Below are 18,005 nucleotides of genomic sequence, written 5' to 3'. Positions count from 1 at the left end.
GTAAAATTTGCTTGAATAATTAGCGGACAACATGTTGCGTTTAGAGAGCCCCTGTGTGCCCAAACATTGGAGCTCCCCCACAAGTGACCCCATTTTGGAAACTAGACCCCCAAGGCACCTATCTAGATGCATAGTGAGCAGTTGCAACCCCCAGGTGTTTCACAAATTGATTCGTAAAAATGAAAAAGTGAAAAAAAAAACACTTTTTCATTGTTACGAATCAATTTGTGAAGCACCTGGGGGTTCCAACTGCTCACTATGCATCTAGATAGGTGCCTTGGGGGGTCTAGTTTCCAAAATGGGGTCACTTGTGGGGGAGCTCCAATGTTTGGGCACACAGGGACTCTCCAAATGCAACATGATATCCGCTAACAATTTGAGCCGACAATTTGTTAGCGGATATCATGTTGCATTTGGAGAGTCCCTGCGTGCCCAAACATTGGAGCTCCCCCACAAGTGACCCCATTTTGGAAACTAGACCCCCCAAGGCACCTTTCTAGATGCATAGTGAGCACTTGTAACCCCCAGGTGCTTCACAAATTGATTCGTAAAAATGAAAAAGTGAAAAAAAAAACACTTTTTCATTTTTACGAATCAATTTGTGAAGCACCTAGGGGTTCCAAGTGCTCACTATGAATCTAGATAGGTGCCTTGGGGGGTCTAGTTTCCAAAATGGGGTCACTTGTGGGGGAGCTCCAATGTTTGGGCACACAGGGACTCTCTAAATGCAACATGGTATCCGCTAACAAATTGAATGGAAAATCGGCTCAAATTGTTAGCGGACACCACATTGCGTTTGGAGAGCCCCTCTGTGCCCAAACTTTGGAGCTCCCCCACAAGTGACCCCATTTTGGAAACTAGACCCCCCAAGGCACCTTTCTAGATGCATAGTTAGCACTTGGAACCCCCAGGTGCTTCACAAATTGATTCGTAATAATGAAAAAGTGAAAAAAAAAAACACTTTTTCATTTTTATGAATCAATTTGTGAAGCACCTGGGGTTCCAAGTGCTCTCTATTCATCTAGATAGGTGCCTTGGGGGGTCTAGTTTCCAAAATGGGGTCACTTGTGGGGGAGCTCCAATGTTTGGGCACACAGGGACTCTCCAAATGCAACATGATATCCGCTAACAATTTGAGCCGACAATTTGTTAGCGGATATCATGTTGCATTTGGAGAGTCCCTGTGTGCCCAAACATTGGAGCTCCCCCACAAGTGACCCCATTTTTTAAACTAGACCCCCCAAGGCACCTATCTAGATTAATAGTGAGCACTTGGAACCCCAGGTGCTTCACAAATTGATTCATAAAAATGAAAAAGTGTTTTTTTTTTCACTTTTTCATTATTACAAATCAATTTGTGAAGCACCTGGGGGTTCCAAGTGCTCACTATACATCTAGAAAGGTGCCTTGGGGGGTCTAGTTTCCAAAATGGGGTCACTTGTGGGGGAGTTCCAAAGTTTGGGCGCAGAGGGGCTCTCCAAACGCAATGTGGTCTCCGCTAACAATTTGAGCCGATTTTCCATTCAATTTGTTAGCGGATACCATGTTGCATTTAGAGAGTCCCTGCGTGCCCAAATATTGGAGCTCCCCCACAAGTGACCCCATTTTGGAAACTAGACCCCCCAAGGCACCTATCTAGATTCATAGTGAGCATTTGGAACCCCAGGTGCTTCACAAATAAATTCATAAAAATGAAAAAGTGTTTTTTTTTTCACTTTTTCATTTTTACGAATCAATTTGTGAAGCACCTGGGGATTCCAAGTGCTCACTATGCATCTAGATAGGTGCCTTGGGGGGTCTAGTTTCCAAAATGGGGTCACTTGTGGGGGAGCTCCAATGTTTGGGCACACAGGGGCTCTCCAAACGCAACATGGCGTCCGCTAACAATTTGAGCCGATTTTCCATTCAATTCATTAGCGGACACCATGTCGCGTTTGGAAAGCCCGTGATGTGCCTAAACAGTGGAGCTCCCCCACAAGTGTCCCCATTTTGGAAACTATACCCCTCAAGGATTTTATTAAGGTGTATAGTGAACATTTTGAACCCAGAGGTACGGCACAGAATTTGTTTACATTAGGTCATCATATTGAATAAGTTGTCATTATTCTTGAGCGCAAGTGCTTGCTACTTGAGTTTGCATCGGGTACTCAGGTATGCACCATGTACAGCGTGTGCTCGAGTGACATGCTCGAGTTCCTGCTCCGCATGTTTCACGGTTATTAGACACCCAAAAAAAAACATGCGGGGATCGCTCGTGCATGGCAGGCAATCCCCGTAAAGTTTTTTGGCCGCGAAGCATATGGGGCAGAGACTCGAGCATGTCACTCAAATACCCACGATACTCAATGCATACCAGAGCACCCAATGCAAACTCAAGTAGCAAGCACTTGCTCTCAACACTAGTCGCCATATCGTCATCTTTTTTTCTTACTTTTGAAAAAAATCTCAACCCCAGCCTTAGCCCTAGCACAACCCTAGCCCTAGCACAACCCTAACCCTAGCACAACCCTAGCCCCAGCACAACCCTAGCCCCAGCACAACCCTAGCCCCAGCACAACCCTAGCCCCAGCACAACCCTAGCCCCAAACCCAGCCCTAACCCTAGCCCAATCCTAACCCAAGAGTTTATTTTTGACGCCGTTCCTTGTGCGGTATAAGTGATTAGACGACTTTATTCTTCGGGTCGGTGTGATTACAGCAATGCCAGAATCATATGGGGTTTTTATGATTGACAGCTGTCACACACTAAAAGACGCATTTTTTGTAAAATCTAGTTTTTGCATCGCCATATTTTGAGAGCTATAATTTTTCCAGATTTTGGCAGACAGTCATGTGACGGCTCGTTTTTTGCGGGATGACTTGACGTTGTTATTGATGCCATTTTCAGGCACGTGACATTTTTTGATCGCTTTCTATTCCGATTTTTGGGAGGCAGAATAAACAAAAACCAACAATTCAGGAATTGTTTTTTTTTTTTTATTCTGTTCCGCTTGTGGTAAAATTGATGAGGTAGCTTTATTCTTCGGGTCAGTACGTTTACAGCGGTACCACATTTGTATCATTTTTCTGTGTTTTGACGCTTATACACAATAAAAGCTATTTTATAGAAAAAAATATTTTTTAGTATCGCTTTATTCTGAGAGCTATAACTTTTTTATTTTTCGGCTGATGGAGCTGTGTGGTGGCTTATTTTTTGCTGGACGAGATGACGTTTTCAGCGGTATCATTTTTATTTATATGCGTCTTTTTGATCGCGTGTTATTCCACTTTTTGTTTGGCGATATGGTGATAAAGCATTGTTTTTTGCTTCGTTTTTTTTTTTTTTTTTTTACCGTGTTCACTGAAGAGGTTAACTAGTGGGACCGTTTTATAGGTCAGGTTGTTCCGGACGCGGCGATACCAAATATGTGTACTTTTATTGTTTTTTTTTTTATTTTTTTTATAATAATATTTATTGATGGGTACATTATATTTTTATTTTTGGTGTATTATTTTTTTTTTTTTTTTATAATATTTTTGCACATTTTTTTTTTTTTTTTCCACTTTCACACAGTTTATACACTTTATTACTTTGTCCCACTCTGGGACTTTCACTTTTTTTTTCTGATCGCCTGCATGGCACAGGAATGGAGCACCATCCCTATGCCATGAAGGCTGTCAGAAGTGCACAGTGTGAAGATTGCTTGGAGATGCACTGCGCATGTCCAAGCAATCTTCCTGCTCTCTGGTGACCCGGATGTTGTCATGACGACATCGGGTCGTCATGGCAACACCCGGGAAGCCTTTGCAGACTGCGCTGGAAGCCGGAAGAGGAGGTGAGTATCGCCGATCACCTCCCCTTGCCCCCGCAATGCCGCGATCGACTTCGATCGCAGCATCATGGGGGTTAATGTGCTGGGAGCAGTGCAGGACCGCTCCCTGCACATAGTACCGGGTGTCAGCTGTGACAATCAGCTGACACCCGGCGGCGATCGCGCCCACACAGCCTGTGTGCGCGCGCGATCGCGATGACGTACTAATACGGGTCTGGCTCTTAAGTCCCAGGGCACAGACGCGTATTAGTACGTCAGATGTTATTAAGGGGTTAATTGTTGGTCTCAATACACCACTATAGTAGTTTCATTAGTTTTATATATGTGGATAGAGTTATTGAAAATGATTTTCACATGATCAATATAATCAATAATCAATATAATCAATATAATCATCAATATAATCATCATAATCACCTGTGCTGCATCCAAAACGCTGTGTTGTACAGTAGAAGCACAGTGGATGGCAGTTTTATGAGCCACAGCATGTCAATTTCTGTTGCAGAGATTCTAGTCTCCGCAACAGAAACTTCACAATAGTATGTGTAGGGTGCGGTAACTCTTCATGTGTTCAATGAACACATGCGGATTTACCTGCGTGATCGAACAAAGCGCTTTGAAAGCAGCAAAAATACGCTGCGCCCAAAGCTCTGTTATAGCCTGATCGTGGGCACATAGCCTTAAAGAGCATTATAAAGTAAATTAAAGCTGTCCTGTGGTTGGATACCATAGGCAAAAAAGACAGTTGTTCTTAGACAGTTTCATAAATGCCCCCAACATTACTTAACACTAAATCATACATACGGTCATTTGGGGCAGACACCATGAGGAATTTCTTTCTAGTTTACTCCTGGCAGAACACTCACAGCAAATTATAGAATCGTAGATGTGATTTTACCAAACATCATCCTCACAATGTGCAAAAAAAAATTCTGCAGCATTAATTGACCTGTGGTGTAGATTTTAACAAAGCAGAATATTGACCAGGATCCATGGTCGTCTCAATGTTTAGCTATATGCGAGTATCCTACAAGAGGAATTACTTCATACACTTGAGTACAATGAAAAGGACAACATAGTGTTCCAGCAGAACAACAACCTGACGCATACATCAAGACTGAAGAAGAAATGGTTCAATGACAATGAAGTAGTGGTGCTAGATTAGCCCCCACACTTCCCAGACCTCAACCCAATCGAACTGTTGTGGGTAGAGTTGAAGAAAACGCTGTATACATACCCAAGTGAATAGACCAGTATGCACCAACTTTGGGAACGTGTAGAAGAGACCTGGGATCAGATTTCAGTCAAGACATGCTTGAATCTGATGGAGAGCATGTCCAGAAGGATTCAAGCAGTGTTGAAAGCCAAAGGTGGATTTACAAAATACTAACAAAATAATACAAATTAAAATTTTAATTTTTAGGAACAAAACAGTAACATTGCAGTGACATGGCAAGAAGCTGCATAACTAGTCCTATATAAAAATGTTGTAAGTCAACTTTATGTATGAGATAGCCAAGATGATTGCCTATAAAATGATGGTAGTCTCACATTCAAAACAGTAGGGAATGGTAAGATATGGAGCCTGAAAATCAAAAGTTCAAAACATTTTAACCCTTTTGCTTGTCAGTGTAGTATGAAACCCGTACAGTGAATTCCCTACACAATTTGCCCCCACAGTACCTCCACACAATGCCCACAACATGGTGTGATGTATCCACAGCCACCCAACACACTATGATGTCCCCACTGTTTTTCCAACACTGTTATATGTCATAACTGTGCTACCAATACAGTATTATGTCCTCAATGCTCTCATACAAACATAAGGCAGTGACATTGCCCCTCCAACAGTTTGATGCTCCCATAGTAAACCTCCACAGTATGATGTCCCCACAGTGACCCCCCACAGTATGATGAATTGCACAGTGACCCCTCCATAATATACTGTGGCTTGCGAAAGTATTTAACCCCTTTGGCTGTTTACCTATTTTGTTACATTATTAATTTACAACCTGTGTTTAAATATTTTTGTAATCTGATTTGTGTGTGAGGCATCAGCACTAAATTGTCTAAGTTGCCGAAGTGAAATGAAAAAAATATAGGCATAAATTAATTTTCTGGGATCAAATAACTAAAAATTGGCATGCGCATATATATTCACCCTTTTTGCGGTGAAGCCCCTAAAAATTTCTGGTGCAAGCAATTTCCTTCATAAGACACATGCTTAGTGAAAGGAAGTCCACCTGTGTGCAATCTAAGTGTCACATGTCTGTCAATATATACACACCTTTTAGGAAAGGCCATAGAAGCTCTAACACCATTAAGCAAGAGCCACCACTTACTAAACAACACCATGAAGACCAAAGAAATCTTCAAACAAGTCAGGGACAAAATTGTTGAGAAGTACAAGGCAGCCACTGTAATGTCCCCACAGTTTCCTAAACAGAGAGTATAGTACCCTCATAGTAATCCCCCTACAGTATGATACCTTTAAATTGATAACTTCATAGTATATTGCCCCCTCAAAGAGCCCACAACAGTATGATGCCCCACAATGAATGCTCAAAAATATCATCCAACACCAATCACCCAATATACATTTATACATTATCAAGGTCAACAGTTCTTTCCACAAATAGTGACTGAAAAAATAAAAAAAACATCACCTAGACCTGTTGCCACCATGTGCTCATCCAATCTGTACTGTGTATGGACTGAGGCTCCATGTAGCAGGCGTAATCTTGTGATATCATTGTGCCTGCTGTGCTGAGACTCAGATGCACAGGCTGAATGGTGGAGCACAAAGCTGACAGCTACCTGTTGCACTATTGTATACAACTGTGTCCACATCTTGTGGATGCAGATATTGCTGAAATACAGATAATGGACATTTGGTTCCAGCCCCCCATTTCTCGGACTCTATAGCTGTATCTTAATTTGCCACTTTAAGTGGTACTCCACTGATTACGACAGAAGACACACGGGTCAACCCTGACATAATCACATGAGAATTTTCTTTTGTTGTTTTTTAACCGGTTCAGGACCGCCCACTGTACATAAACGTCGGCGCTGCCTTGGCTCTGTGCAGCGCCGACGTTTAAAAACGGTGGGTGGTTCCGCAGCGCTCAGGACCCCCAGGGTCCTGCAAGTGCTGCGGTTCCAGTGCAGAGCGATAGCTCTGACAGGGGACATCATCGGGACCTGATTGGATCAGGTCCCAATGATGTTAACCCTTAGCTATCTTCTATATGCCGCGATCTATAGTGATCACGGCATATAGAAGATAGTAAGAGGAGAGGGGGTCGTCCACTTACCTCTCCGACGGCCCCCTAATATCTTCCAGGGCCTGCCATAGTTATGGCAGCTGGAGGTCACATGACCGCCTCCAGATCTGCCATATATGGTGTCCTGATAGGCTCAGCCAGCAGCTGAGTCCAACAGGAGACACTGACTGTGAAACAGTCAGCAAAGATGTCATGCAATGTAATACATGTCTATTACATTGCATGAGATCAGTGATTAGAAAAATAAAAATTAATGTCCCATACAGGACTAAGTAAAAATGTAAAACAAAAGTCTAAAAAATGTTTTCAAACTGTTAAAAAAAATCACAAAATAAATAAAAATAAGTAAATAAAATATTAAACCAATAAATCGTATATTTATGCAAAAACAAAAAAAGTACACATATTTCGTATTGCCGCATCCGAAACAACCCGATCTATAAAACTGTCACACTAATTAACTCCTTCTGTGCACACCGTAATAAAAATAAATAAAAAACGGAGCAAAAAAATATGCTTTTTCATCATATCGCCCAACAAAAAGTGGAAAAAAATGCGATCAAAAAGCCAAATGGAAATAAAAATGGTACCGCTGAAAAAGTCATCTTGTTCCGCAAAAAAAAAGCCACCATACAGCTCCATCAGCCGAAAAATAAAAAAGTTATAGCTCTCAGAATAAAGCGATGCAAAAAAAATATTTTTTCTATAAAATTGTTTTATTGTGTAAAAGCGCCAAAACATAAAAAAAAATACAGTAAGTGTAGTATCGCTGTAAACGTACTGACCCGAAGAATAATGTTGCCTTATCACTTTTACCACACGCAGAACGGCATAAAAAAAACCTCAAAAAACAATTCCTGAATTGTAGGTGTTTATTAATTTTACCTCCCAAAAAACGGAATAGAAAGCGATCAAAAAATGTCACGTACCCAAAAATGGTATCTATAAAAATGTCAACTCGTCCCGCAAAAAACAAGCCATCACATGACTCTGTCGGCCGAAATATGGAAAAATTGTAGCTCTCAAAATATGGCGATGCAAAAACTAGATTTTGCAAAAAAAAGCGTCTCTTAGTGTGTGACAGCTGTCAATCATAAAAACCCGATATAAATTTGGTATCTCTGTAATCGCACCGACCCAAAGAATAAAGTAATCTCATCACTTTTACCGCATGAGGAACGTCGTAAAAAATAAATAAAACCAATTCTTTACCTGCTACTGATTTGTTAATTATGTCTCCCAAAGATCGCAGTAAGGCTCTGCTCACATGTATCCTGTGCTCTGCTCTGATCACTTACTCCAGAGTTAGGGAATGAAAAACATTTTTTGTTGGAAAAATGTGAAAATTTTATTTTTACGGCTCAATATTATAAACTTCTGTGAAGCACCTGGGGGTACAAGGTGCTCACCACACATCTAGATAAGTTTTCTAAGGGGTCTAGTTTCCAAAATGGTGTCACTTGTGGGGGGTTTCCACTGTTTAGGCACATCAGGGGCTCCCCAAATGCAACATGGCGTCCGCTAATTTTTCAAGCAAATTTTACATTCAAAAAGTCAAATGGCGCTCCTTCCCTTCCAAACCCTGCCGTGCGCCCAAACAGTAGTTTGCCTCCACATATGGGGTATTGGCGTGTTCAAGTGAAATTGCACAATAAATTTAATGGTGCAATATATCCTATTATCCTTATGATAATGCAAAATTAAGGGATGAAAAACGTTTTTGTGGGAAAAATGTGAAAATTTTATTTTTACAGCTCAATATTATAAACTTCTGTGAAGCACCTTGGAGTTTAAGGTGCTCACCACACATCTATATAAGTTCCATAAGGGGTCTAGTTTCCAAAATGGTGTAATTTGTGGGGGGTTTCCACTGTTTAGGCACATCAGAAGCTCTCCAAACGCAACATGGCGTCTGCTAATTATTCAAACAAATTTTACATTCAAAAAGTCTAATGGCGCTCATTCCCTTCCGAACCCTGCAGTGCGCCCAAACAGTGGTTTTCCCTCACATATGGGATATCAGCGCGCTCATAAGAAATTGCACTACAAATTGTGTATTCCATTTTTTCCTGTTACCCTTGTGAAAATAAAAAAATTCAGTCTAAAGTAACATTTTTGTGAAAAAAAGTTAAATGTTCATTGTTTTCTTCCACATTCCAAAAATTCCCATGAAACACCTGAAGGGTTAATAAACTTCTTGAATGTGGTTTTGAGCACCTTGAGGGGTTCTGTTTTTAGAATGGTGTCACTTTGGGGTATTTTCTGTCATAAAGGCCCCTCAAAGTCACTTCAAATAAGATGTGGTCCCTAAAAAAATGTTTTTGTAAATTTTGTTGGAAAAATGAGAAATCGCTGGTCAACTTTTAACCCTTATAGCTTCCTAACAAAAAAAAATTTTGGTTCCAAAATTATGCATATGTAAAGTAGACATATGGGAAATGTTATTTATTAACTATTTTGTGTGACATATCTCTCTGATTTAAGGGCATGACAATTCAAAGTTTGAAAATTACAAAATTTTCAAAATTTTTGCCAAATTTCCGATTTTTTCACAAATAAACGCAAGTGATATCAAAGAAATTTTACCACTATCATGAAGTACAATATGTCACGAAAAAACATTCTCAGAATCAGGGGAATCCGTTGAAGTGTTCCAGAGTAATTACTTCATAAAGTGACAGTGGTCAGAATTTAAAAAATTGGCCCGGTCATGAAGGCAAAAACAGGCGCGAAGTGGTTAAGCAAGCACACAAAAATTCAGAGCAGATGGCAGCAGTCCCATTTATGTAGTAGGGGTCCCACAACATCTTACAGATAAGCCACTAAATGTAGCTTTTGCTGTGTAAATATAAGATGCTGTCTGCTAGAATAATGAAATTTCTCTACTAAACTGTCCTCCAGCTCGTAATGTTGCAGGGTATATAGGGATAAAGGCCTGTAAATAACTCTTGTTAGACAAGTTACACATTCTGTTCTCACAGTTATTGTGCCAACCTGTTCCAGCAAACATCAGCAGTGCAGATCTGAAACCAGAAGGTTACTTAATTGCTCACAAAACAACAAGTTTCTACATACTGACTTTTTTTCACTTTAATTGATATACGTGTATTGAAAATATACCGGATCTAGCAGTCTCACAAATAACTAATATCATTTAGAAACAATCTGCTGAGCATAAAGTCTGTATTACCCACCATACTGTGTAACAAATGCCATACAGCTGTTCACAATAATAGGAATGTTGTTTTTGCAGAGCTGCTGATCCTGTAGTGCATTGCCATCTGCACCTGCTGCTTTTTCAATTGCACAATGCCAGACCATGAAATCCAGTATTGTATGTCCATGGATATATAATGTCCTACACATTGGAAAAATTAAGTTAGAAAAACAAATTCATGATTTGCATATACTGAAAAGATAAAATTAAATATAGATATATTGTACAAGCCAATCTCAAAAGTTTGTATACTTTATAACAGACTCATGCAAGCAATAACCTTTATCTAGCACTGCAGCAAACATAGCTTTTAAAATGTAAGTTCTTATGCCAATGGTCGTATTACAGCTCAATTTAGTATGAAGCTATAATAAGGCTTTCATAATGGTTAATTGAGCATCTCTGGTACCCGAGATCAGGGCAAACTTTTCTTGATGCTTAGGCAGTGTTTTTTAAGTGTCTGCCACTTCTATTGGTCTCTGAAATGAGCCTAATATCTTCTGGATGGACAATCACTTTTCACTGTACAATTACTTGTGAATCCACCTTTACTTCCAATCCCTAGTGTACTTAGTTATAATTCATACCCCCATTTCCCTCCACTTCAGTTTCTTCTTCCAACACTCAAACAGGTCATATAAAGAGACTATGGGGCTGATTATAAAAAAAGACTGCCATTTTGTCTACGACTCTTGATCCACTATCTGCTGGAGAAAGATGCTGTTAATGAATTTCACCTTAATGCTGTCATGTGCTAGAGACAGAAATGAATTCTATTCATGGATTGGAGTACATTTCTGCAACATTTATGCTACTGGTATGGCACAAATTATAATGAACTTGCTAATACACTTATAAGGAATCTGTCAGTAGGATCAACCCTTCTAAGCCATCCATATGGGCATGTAGGACATAGGAAGCTGAATAAAATGATACTTTGATACTTGCGATCCAATTTCTTATTCCAGTGAAATCCACATTTTTCTTATATGTAAATGTGCTGTTCCAGGCTATAGACCGGACACTGATTTGCATGAGAATCTGCCTCCAGAGCTTATTTTTAATAGAAGGAGGCCTTAACAGTGTGAGAATGTAACTAACAAAGAACAGTAGCCCTGAACCTTGTCTCCTTGCAAATACATTTCTTGCAAGAGAAAAAAGAGTAGCACTCACCGGTAAATGTAAAAAAACAATTCTTTATTTTTGATCAATGGTAAAAGCAGACGGGCATGGGAGCATGTGGTGCACTGTTAGGATGACGGCCGCTTTGCGCTTCGGCACTTCATTGGGTCCTGTTGAAGCGCTGGAGCGTGAAATGGCCTTTGTCCTTACCATGGATCAAGAGTAAAGGATTGTTTTTTACTTTTACCGGTAAGTGCTACTCTTTTTTCTTTTGCAAGGACTTTATCATAGACTTTCTTCACTGTAGCACCCGGTTAAAAACGGGAGGGGGTGTGTAATAGGGGCTATGAATGGTGCAGAAGTGTCGGTATTTTTCTGCTCTTAGACTTTACACATACATTTGCTGTAGCTCTCACAGCTCTACTGTATTGCAACATTGGCTGCTTGTGAGATAGAAGCTGAAGCGCTGAGAAGAACCTGTAGATGTGTCAGTTATAATCACACACAGCTCTGCAGTAAGATCAGAAGAGCAGAGAGTAGCCATTACACATCACATTGGTAACTATTGCATATCTCACACTGGTAACTCCTCCTTCCACTTAAAATATGCCCTGTAGGAAGATTCTCAGAGAGATCAGTCTTCGGCCCAAAGTCCTAAACAGCTCATTTACACATAAGAAAAATATGGATTTCTCTCGAATAAGAAATTGGAAAGCAGATATCAAGGTATCACTTTATTCAGCTTCCTATGATCTGCATGCCAATATAGATGGCTTAGTAGGGTTAATCCTAGTGACAGATTCCCTTTAAAGAGTTTGTCCATGCTTGAGGTGAAAGTCTGCAGTCACTCTAGGTGACTGCAGTCTTTTGAATCCATACAGCCTGTACACCACATGCTGTCAAAATTCTCCAATGTTGCCAGTGAGAGTGAGCAATCACGTGACACCAACAAGTAAGTGATTTGTATGTATGCCGTCACTTGCCGATTAGATGTACTCTGCCTTACTCAATACAAGTGAACAGAGTGAGGACTAGAGATCAGCGAATGTTTTTATGTTCGGATTCATAGACTAAACTTGAACATCAAAAAAAGGTTAGTATTCGGGCGCCTGAGCCCAAGCATGAACCTGAAAATCAGTAGTTTCCCACGCTGTCATCTGCGGAAAAAAATTGACGTGGAGTCCCCCTATAAAAGCTAGCCAGCTAGGCAGACAGCTGCGGGCTGATATTAATAGCCAGGGAAGGGGCCATGGATCCTGGCCCCCTCTGAGTCTAAAAACAACATCTCTCAGGGGTCCCAGAAATGGCGCATCAATAAGATGCGCCAATTCTGGTGCTTAGCCTCCGCTCTTCCCACTTACCCTGATGCAGAGGCAAGTGAGGTAATAGGGTTGGGGTTCATGTCAGCCTTGTATTGGCAGCTGACATGAAGCCTAGGTTAGTCATGGAGAGGCGTCTTTAAGATACCCCCATTACTAACCTCATAGTAAAATTGTAAGAAAAAAAACTAACCATTCAAAATAAAGTACTTTATTTGAAATAATGACACAGATTCCTTTATTTATGATTTTGCCAAATACAATTATGCTTACCTAACACCCATTCCATTTGAAGCACCTGTCTCCTGTAAGAAATATAAAATAATAAAGCAACATAATACTCATCTGTCCCCAACGTGATGAAATAATCCAGATTGTCCCATTGCGATCAGACCATTGATAGAACAGACACATCAGCAGTCACTGATGTGACTGCTCTTTCTGGCGGCCAACTATACACTGACAGGAGTGTCATTGCTCATGCAATGTATAGTGCTGAGCTGCCAGGAGAGAGGTCACTTGAGTTCATCAGCTGATGAACTCCTGTGACCTCACTTACGGCACCAGCGTTGTATGAGAATTTTCTCTCTCAAGGCAGCTCATTGCGATACACTGTGAGAGCGATCGTGCACCTGTCAGTGTATTGGTGGCTGCCAAATAGCACAGTCAAATCGCCGGATGTGGCTGTTCTATCAATGATCAGATCAACGAGGGACAATCTAGATTACATAGACTATGGCAGAGAGGTGAGGATTATGGTGGTTTATTATTTTTTCTATATTACAGGTGACATGGGTGTAGGGGATTAGGCATTAAGGTGAGTGTATGTTGTTTTTTTACTTTTTCTATTTTACAAGGGACAAGACCACCGGCGATTAGGTGTAGGTGAGTATAATGCGTTTTTTATTTTTATTTAATTAATTATTTATTAATTTTAACTTTTTTATTTTTCGCAAATATTCCTAGGCATATGCAATCTTTAAGGTTTCCTGGAGTATTCATTTAAATTGTAACTGAACTTTCAGATTTTTTTGGCTATTTTGGAGCACCTATAGATTGGTTGTCTTGGTCCTGAGTTTCTGATCCAATACTCATGCCTCTGAGCAGAAGTGCTCAGCTCCTGCAAGATTATATGGACAGCAGTGAATGAGCTCTATAGGTTCTCCACAGTTGGCTCATTCATGCAGGGGCACTGTTATCTGAACAATACAGGTGATCTCAGGACCCAGAACCCCACAAGTCATTTAAGGGGCTCATAATATCAAAATATTCAAGAAAGTTTAGTTGCACTTCAAATTCAATTAGGTCATAGAAATCCATTTGTTTGAGAATGTATTTATACCTTGTGTTTGGGAATAGTAGCTGTTTAATTAAAAAGTGAAAAACGGTTCCTCACACTTGTCATATTTGTTTTCTACACCTTATGCAAAAATAATGTAACATATTTTAATGAAATTATTACCTTCCATTTTCAACCAATAACACAACATTTCTCTTTTCTCCATTTATCATGGTTGAACTTCGTGCTAGGAAAAATACATATTATAAGTTCAATTAGAAATGTTTGAAGTTTTCTCTGTATTAGAACTGTGTCAGTACAATATCATCATTAAAAGTTCTAATACATATAATACTGATTTAATTTACCCTTTAAGAAAAGATAAGAGTTATAAACTCTTCGGTCAGAATGCAGACACTGACAGACTAACAGTTACAGTAACTTATTCTTCCATTCAACAATTTACAATGATACATAAAAGTTTGTGAAAGTCAAATGGTTCAAACTTTTATATGACTCTCAATTGCAAAAAATATTATTGTCCAAAAATACATGTATTTAAATAAACAAAAGTACTCATAAAACAGTCCATATACTTTAGTCCAGATGATGCCATCATAGCTATTGCAGATTACCATGTAAATATTCAGTGAACATAATATCTGTATAGGATAATATGGATATATTTTCTTACTCAGTTCCTGCAGTTTCTTTAGTTGAATTATGTCTCCTTCAGTATCTCCTTGACCATGACTGTAGTGTAGACAGGTTTTCTCCAAGGCAAACCAGCTTTCTTTCCATTCCATAAGACTATATGTGTCTTTATAGCACAGGCATCCAATTAAATCAAATTCTAACTCAGTTAAATATTCATCTACAATAGGAACAAAATTCTAGGGAAGGAATAATAAGAATTGTAGATAATAAGTCATTAAAAGGTAAATATTAGCATACTTTTTTCTACAAAAAAAGAAAATTAGAAAAAAATAAACATATAAGAAAAATAAGGGAAAGAAAAAATAAGAAAGAAAAAAAATAGACAACGCTAAAGGTGGGAGAGCCCTATTTTTCCTATATAGGGTTGTGTGACTCTCTCCAGGGCTCAGCACTAGAGATGAGCGGTGTTCGACTAGAACTGTTCGCCAATCTCAAATTCAAGCTGTTTTGGGCGGTGTTCGAGTTGTTCGACGAACGCGAATGATTTGCAAAAAATTTGGCTATTCGAGGTTATGTTCGATAACTGTTCGTGCACCAAAAGCGTAACTGGATTTTTTCACATCATGCAGGGATTGTCTGCCACTCACTGTAATGCGACAGCCATGGTGGTTGTGGCATTACAGTGGTTGACCAAATCGATGTGAACAGTGCTCACACTGAAACATGAAAAGCCGGCAATTCAGCAGCGGCATACATCGGAACCCGACAATTTAGAACAGAAAGAACAGAGCATCACACATAGATTAGATACATAGAAACATGTCAGTCACATATATAAGAAGTACAGTGACAGTGTTGGTTACTGTAGTTGTCATTTAGTGTTAAAGGATTTAATAAAAAAAATAATAGTGTTTTCATGCACCGTCTCTTTAAAAAAGCCGACGGGCAATTCAGCATCAGTACCCGACAAGTTAGAACAGAAAGAATAGAGCATTACACATAGATTAGATAGATAGGAACATGTCAGTCACATATATACGAAGCACAGTGACAGTGTTGGTTACTGTACTTGTCTTTTAGTGTTAAAGGATTTATTAAAAAAAATAAAAGTGTTTTCATGCACCCGTCTCTTTAAAAAAGCCGGCCGGCAATTCAGCATCAGTACCCGACAAGTTAGAACAGAAAGAATAGAGCAACACACATAGATTAGATAGATAGAAACATGTCAGTCACATATATAATATGTACAGTGATAGTGTTGATTACTGTACTTGTCATTTAGTGTTAAATTAAAGGATTTATTAAAAAAAAAATTGGCGTGGGGTTCCCCGTAATTTTAGTCTCTAGCGGAGGTTAAGCAGATGGCTGGGGCAGATGTTTGAAGCCTGGGAAGGGGGTAATACCCACTTAGCTTCCCAGGCTACTAATATCAGCCCCCAGCTGAATACCTAGCCTTTACTAGCTATTAAAATGGGGGACCCAGAAAAAAAATGACGTGGGGTCCCCCCTATTTTAATAGCTAGCAAAGACTAGGCAGACAGCTGGGGGCTGATATTAATAGCCCAGGAAGGGTGCCATGAATATTGGCCCCCTCCCAGGCTATAAACACCAGCCGTCAGCTGCCCCAGAAATGGTGCATACATAGGATGCGCCAATTCTGGCACTTAGCCTCGCTCTTCCCACTGCCCTGTAGCAGTGGCAGTGGGGTAATAGGGCTGGGGTTGATGTCAGCTTATAATGCCAGCTGACATCAAGCCCAGGTTAGTAATGCAGAGGCGTCTAAAAGACACCCCATTACTAACCCCATAGTCAAAGTTAAAAAAAAACACAAACACCCAGAATAAAGTCCTTTAATTGAAATAAACACACAATTCTTTAATGTTCTAAATTAAACCATACTTAACATCACGCCCATTCCAGCTGAAGCCAATGTCTTCTGCAATAAAATTAAAATAATAAACCAACCTCATCCTTACCTTTCCATGGTTCCCAGGACGGCTCCAGCTCTGCTACATTCACATGACAGGCCGGATTACAGCCGAAAGCTGCCATCCAGCTTGCCATGCCAATTTTGTTTTTAATAAATCCTTTATTTTAACACTAAATGACAAGTACAGTAATCAACACTATCACTGTACTTATTATAATTGTGACTGACATGTTTCTATCTATCTAATCTATGTGTGATGCTCTATTCTTTCTGTTCTAAATTGTCAAGTACCGATGCAGAATTGCCGGCCGGCTTTTTTAAAGAGACGGTGCATGAAAACACTATTTTTTTTTTTAATAAATCCTTTAACACTAAATGACAAGTACAGTAACCAACACTGTCACTGTACTTCTTATATATGTGACTGACATGTTTCTATCTTTCTAATCTATGTGTGATGCTCTATTCTTTCTGTTCTAACTTATCGGGTACCGATGCTGAATTGCCGGCCGGCTTTTTTAAAGAGAGTGTCTTCTGAGCAGTTTGTCAGCTTTTGGACACCTTTGAAGGTGTTTTCTATGTGTTTTTGTTTGCCTGCCATTGGTTTTAACGGTGTTTGACGTTGTTCGACAGTGTTCTAAGGCATTCAACGAACAGTTCCACGAACATCCCGGTGTTTGACGAACCGAACCCGAACACTACGGGGGTGGCTCAATACTACTCAGCACCGTTATCCATCCATCTTTCCCACACAAGGTTTTAATTGCAAGCTATGCCTGGATTTCTTTCACTCCCCATTCAGATGAGGCCTTTTTTGGCACATGGAGAGATAGGACATTTAGTGGTTAGGGACCATCCATATATAGGTTCACCTTGACATGATTGGATGGCTTTTGTGCTTATTTATCTAAAAATGCTAGGTGCTTTACATCTTTAACGTTTACAGGAACATTAGAGTTCATGTATTCATTAACCACAATTGTGCTGACACATTGTGTATGTATAAGCTAGCATCATTTGTTGTCCGAACTATAATTGTATTAGTGTAGTGTGGATCATGATGTTTTATCACATATTTGTCACAAAGTTACTGACCTTGGTATCTGCCCTTGTTCTAGTGCTGGAAATCTCTGACAGAGAAGTTGGGCAGTGCTGGCACTACCTGACCAAATTTAGTGAATTCTCGGGGGGTCATTTAGGTGATCTAGAGAACCACCCATTTACAAGAGCTGGTCAGTGGACCAGTCAAGAGGCAGGTTCAGTTGGTGATAGTCTTCTCTCCATGCTATATTTAAATCCTCTGTGTCCTGTCACTTGATGTGGCTATGGAACTATTGAATGGCTTTTGGGTGCTTCACTGGTGCACTCTTGGGTTGCTATTTT

At 39.9% G+C, this 18,005-nt stretch overlaps 1 protein-coding gene across 4 annotated transcripts in view; it reads right to left on the bottom strand.

Annotated features, from left to right (window-relative positions):
• The window catches only part of ARAP2 (ArfGAP with RhoGAP domain, ankyrin repeat and PH domain 2), a 593,408-nt gene that overhangs the window by 263,870 nt on the left and 311,533 nt on the right, over positions 1 to 18,005 (bottom strand). For all 4 annotated transcript variants that reach the window (XM_073646268.1, XM_073646261.1, XM_073646254.1 and 1 more), the window contains 3 exons: positions 14,730 to 14,928; positions 14,219 to 14,282; positions 10,293 to 10,456 (listed from right to left, as the gene is read on the bottom strand). In XM_073646268.1, coding sequence (XP_073502369.1) covers positions 10,293 to 10,456; positions 14,219 to 14,282; positions 14,730 to 14,928 — 427 coding nt within the window. The remainder of the gene's footprint in view (positions 1 to 10,292; positions 10,457 to 14,218; positions 14,283 to 14,729; positions 14,929 to 18,005) is intronic.

Source organism: Phyllobates terribilis, unplaced genomic scaffold (genome assembly GCF_046119375.1).
Source record: "Phyllobates terribilis strain yellow unplaced genomic scaffold, ASM4611937v1 Scaffold_1__5_contigs__length_1240528914, whole genome shotgun sequence".
NCBI lineage: Eukaryota > Metazoa > Chordata > Amphibia > Anura > Dendrobatidae > Phyllobates > Phyllobates terribilis.
This window is presented reverse-complemented; position numbering and strand designations above follow the sequence as displayed.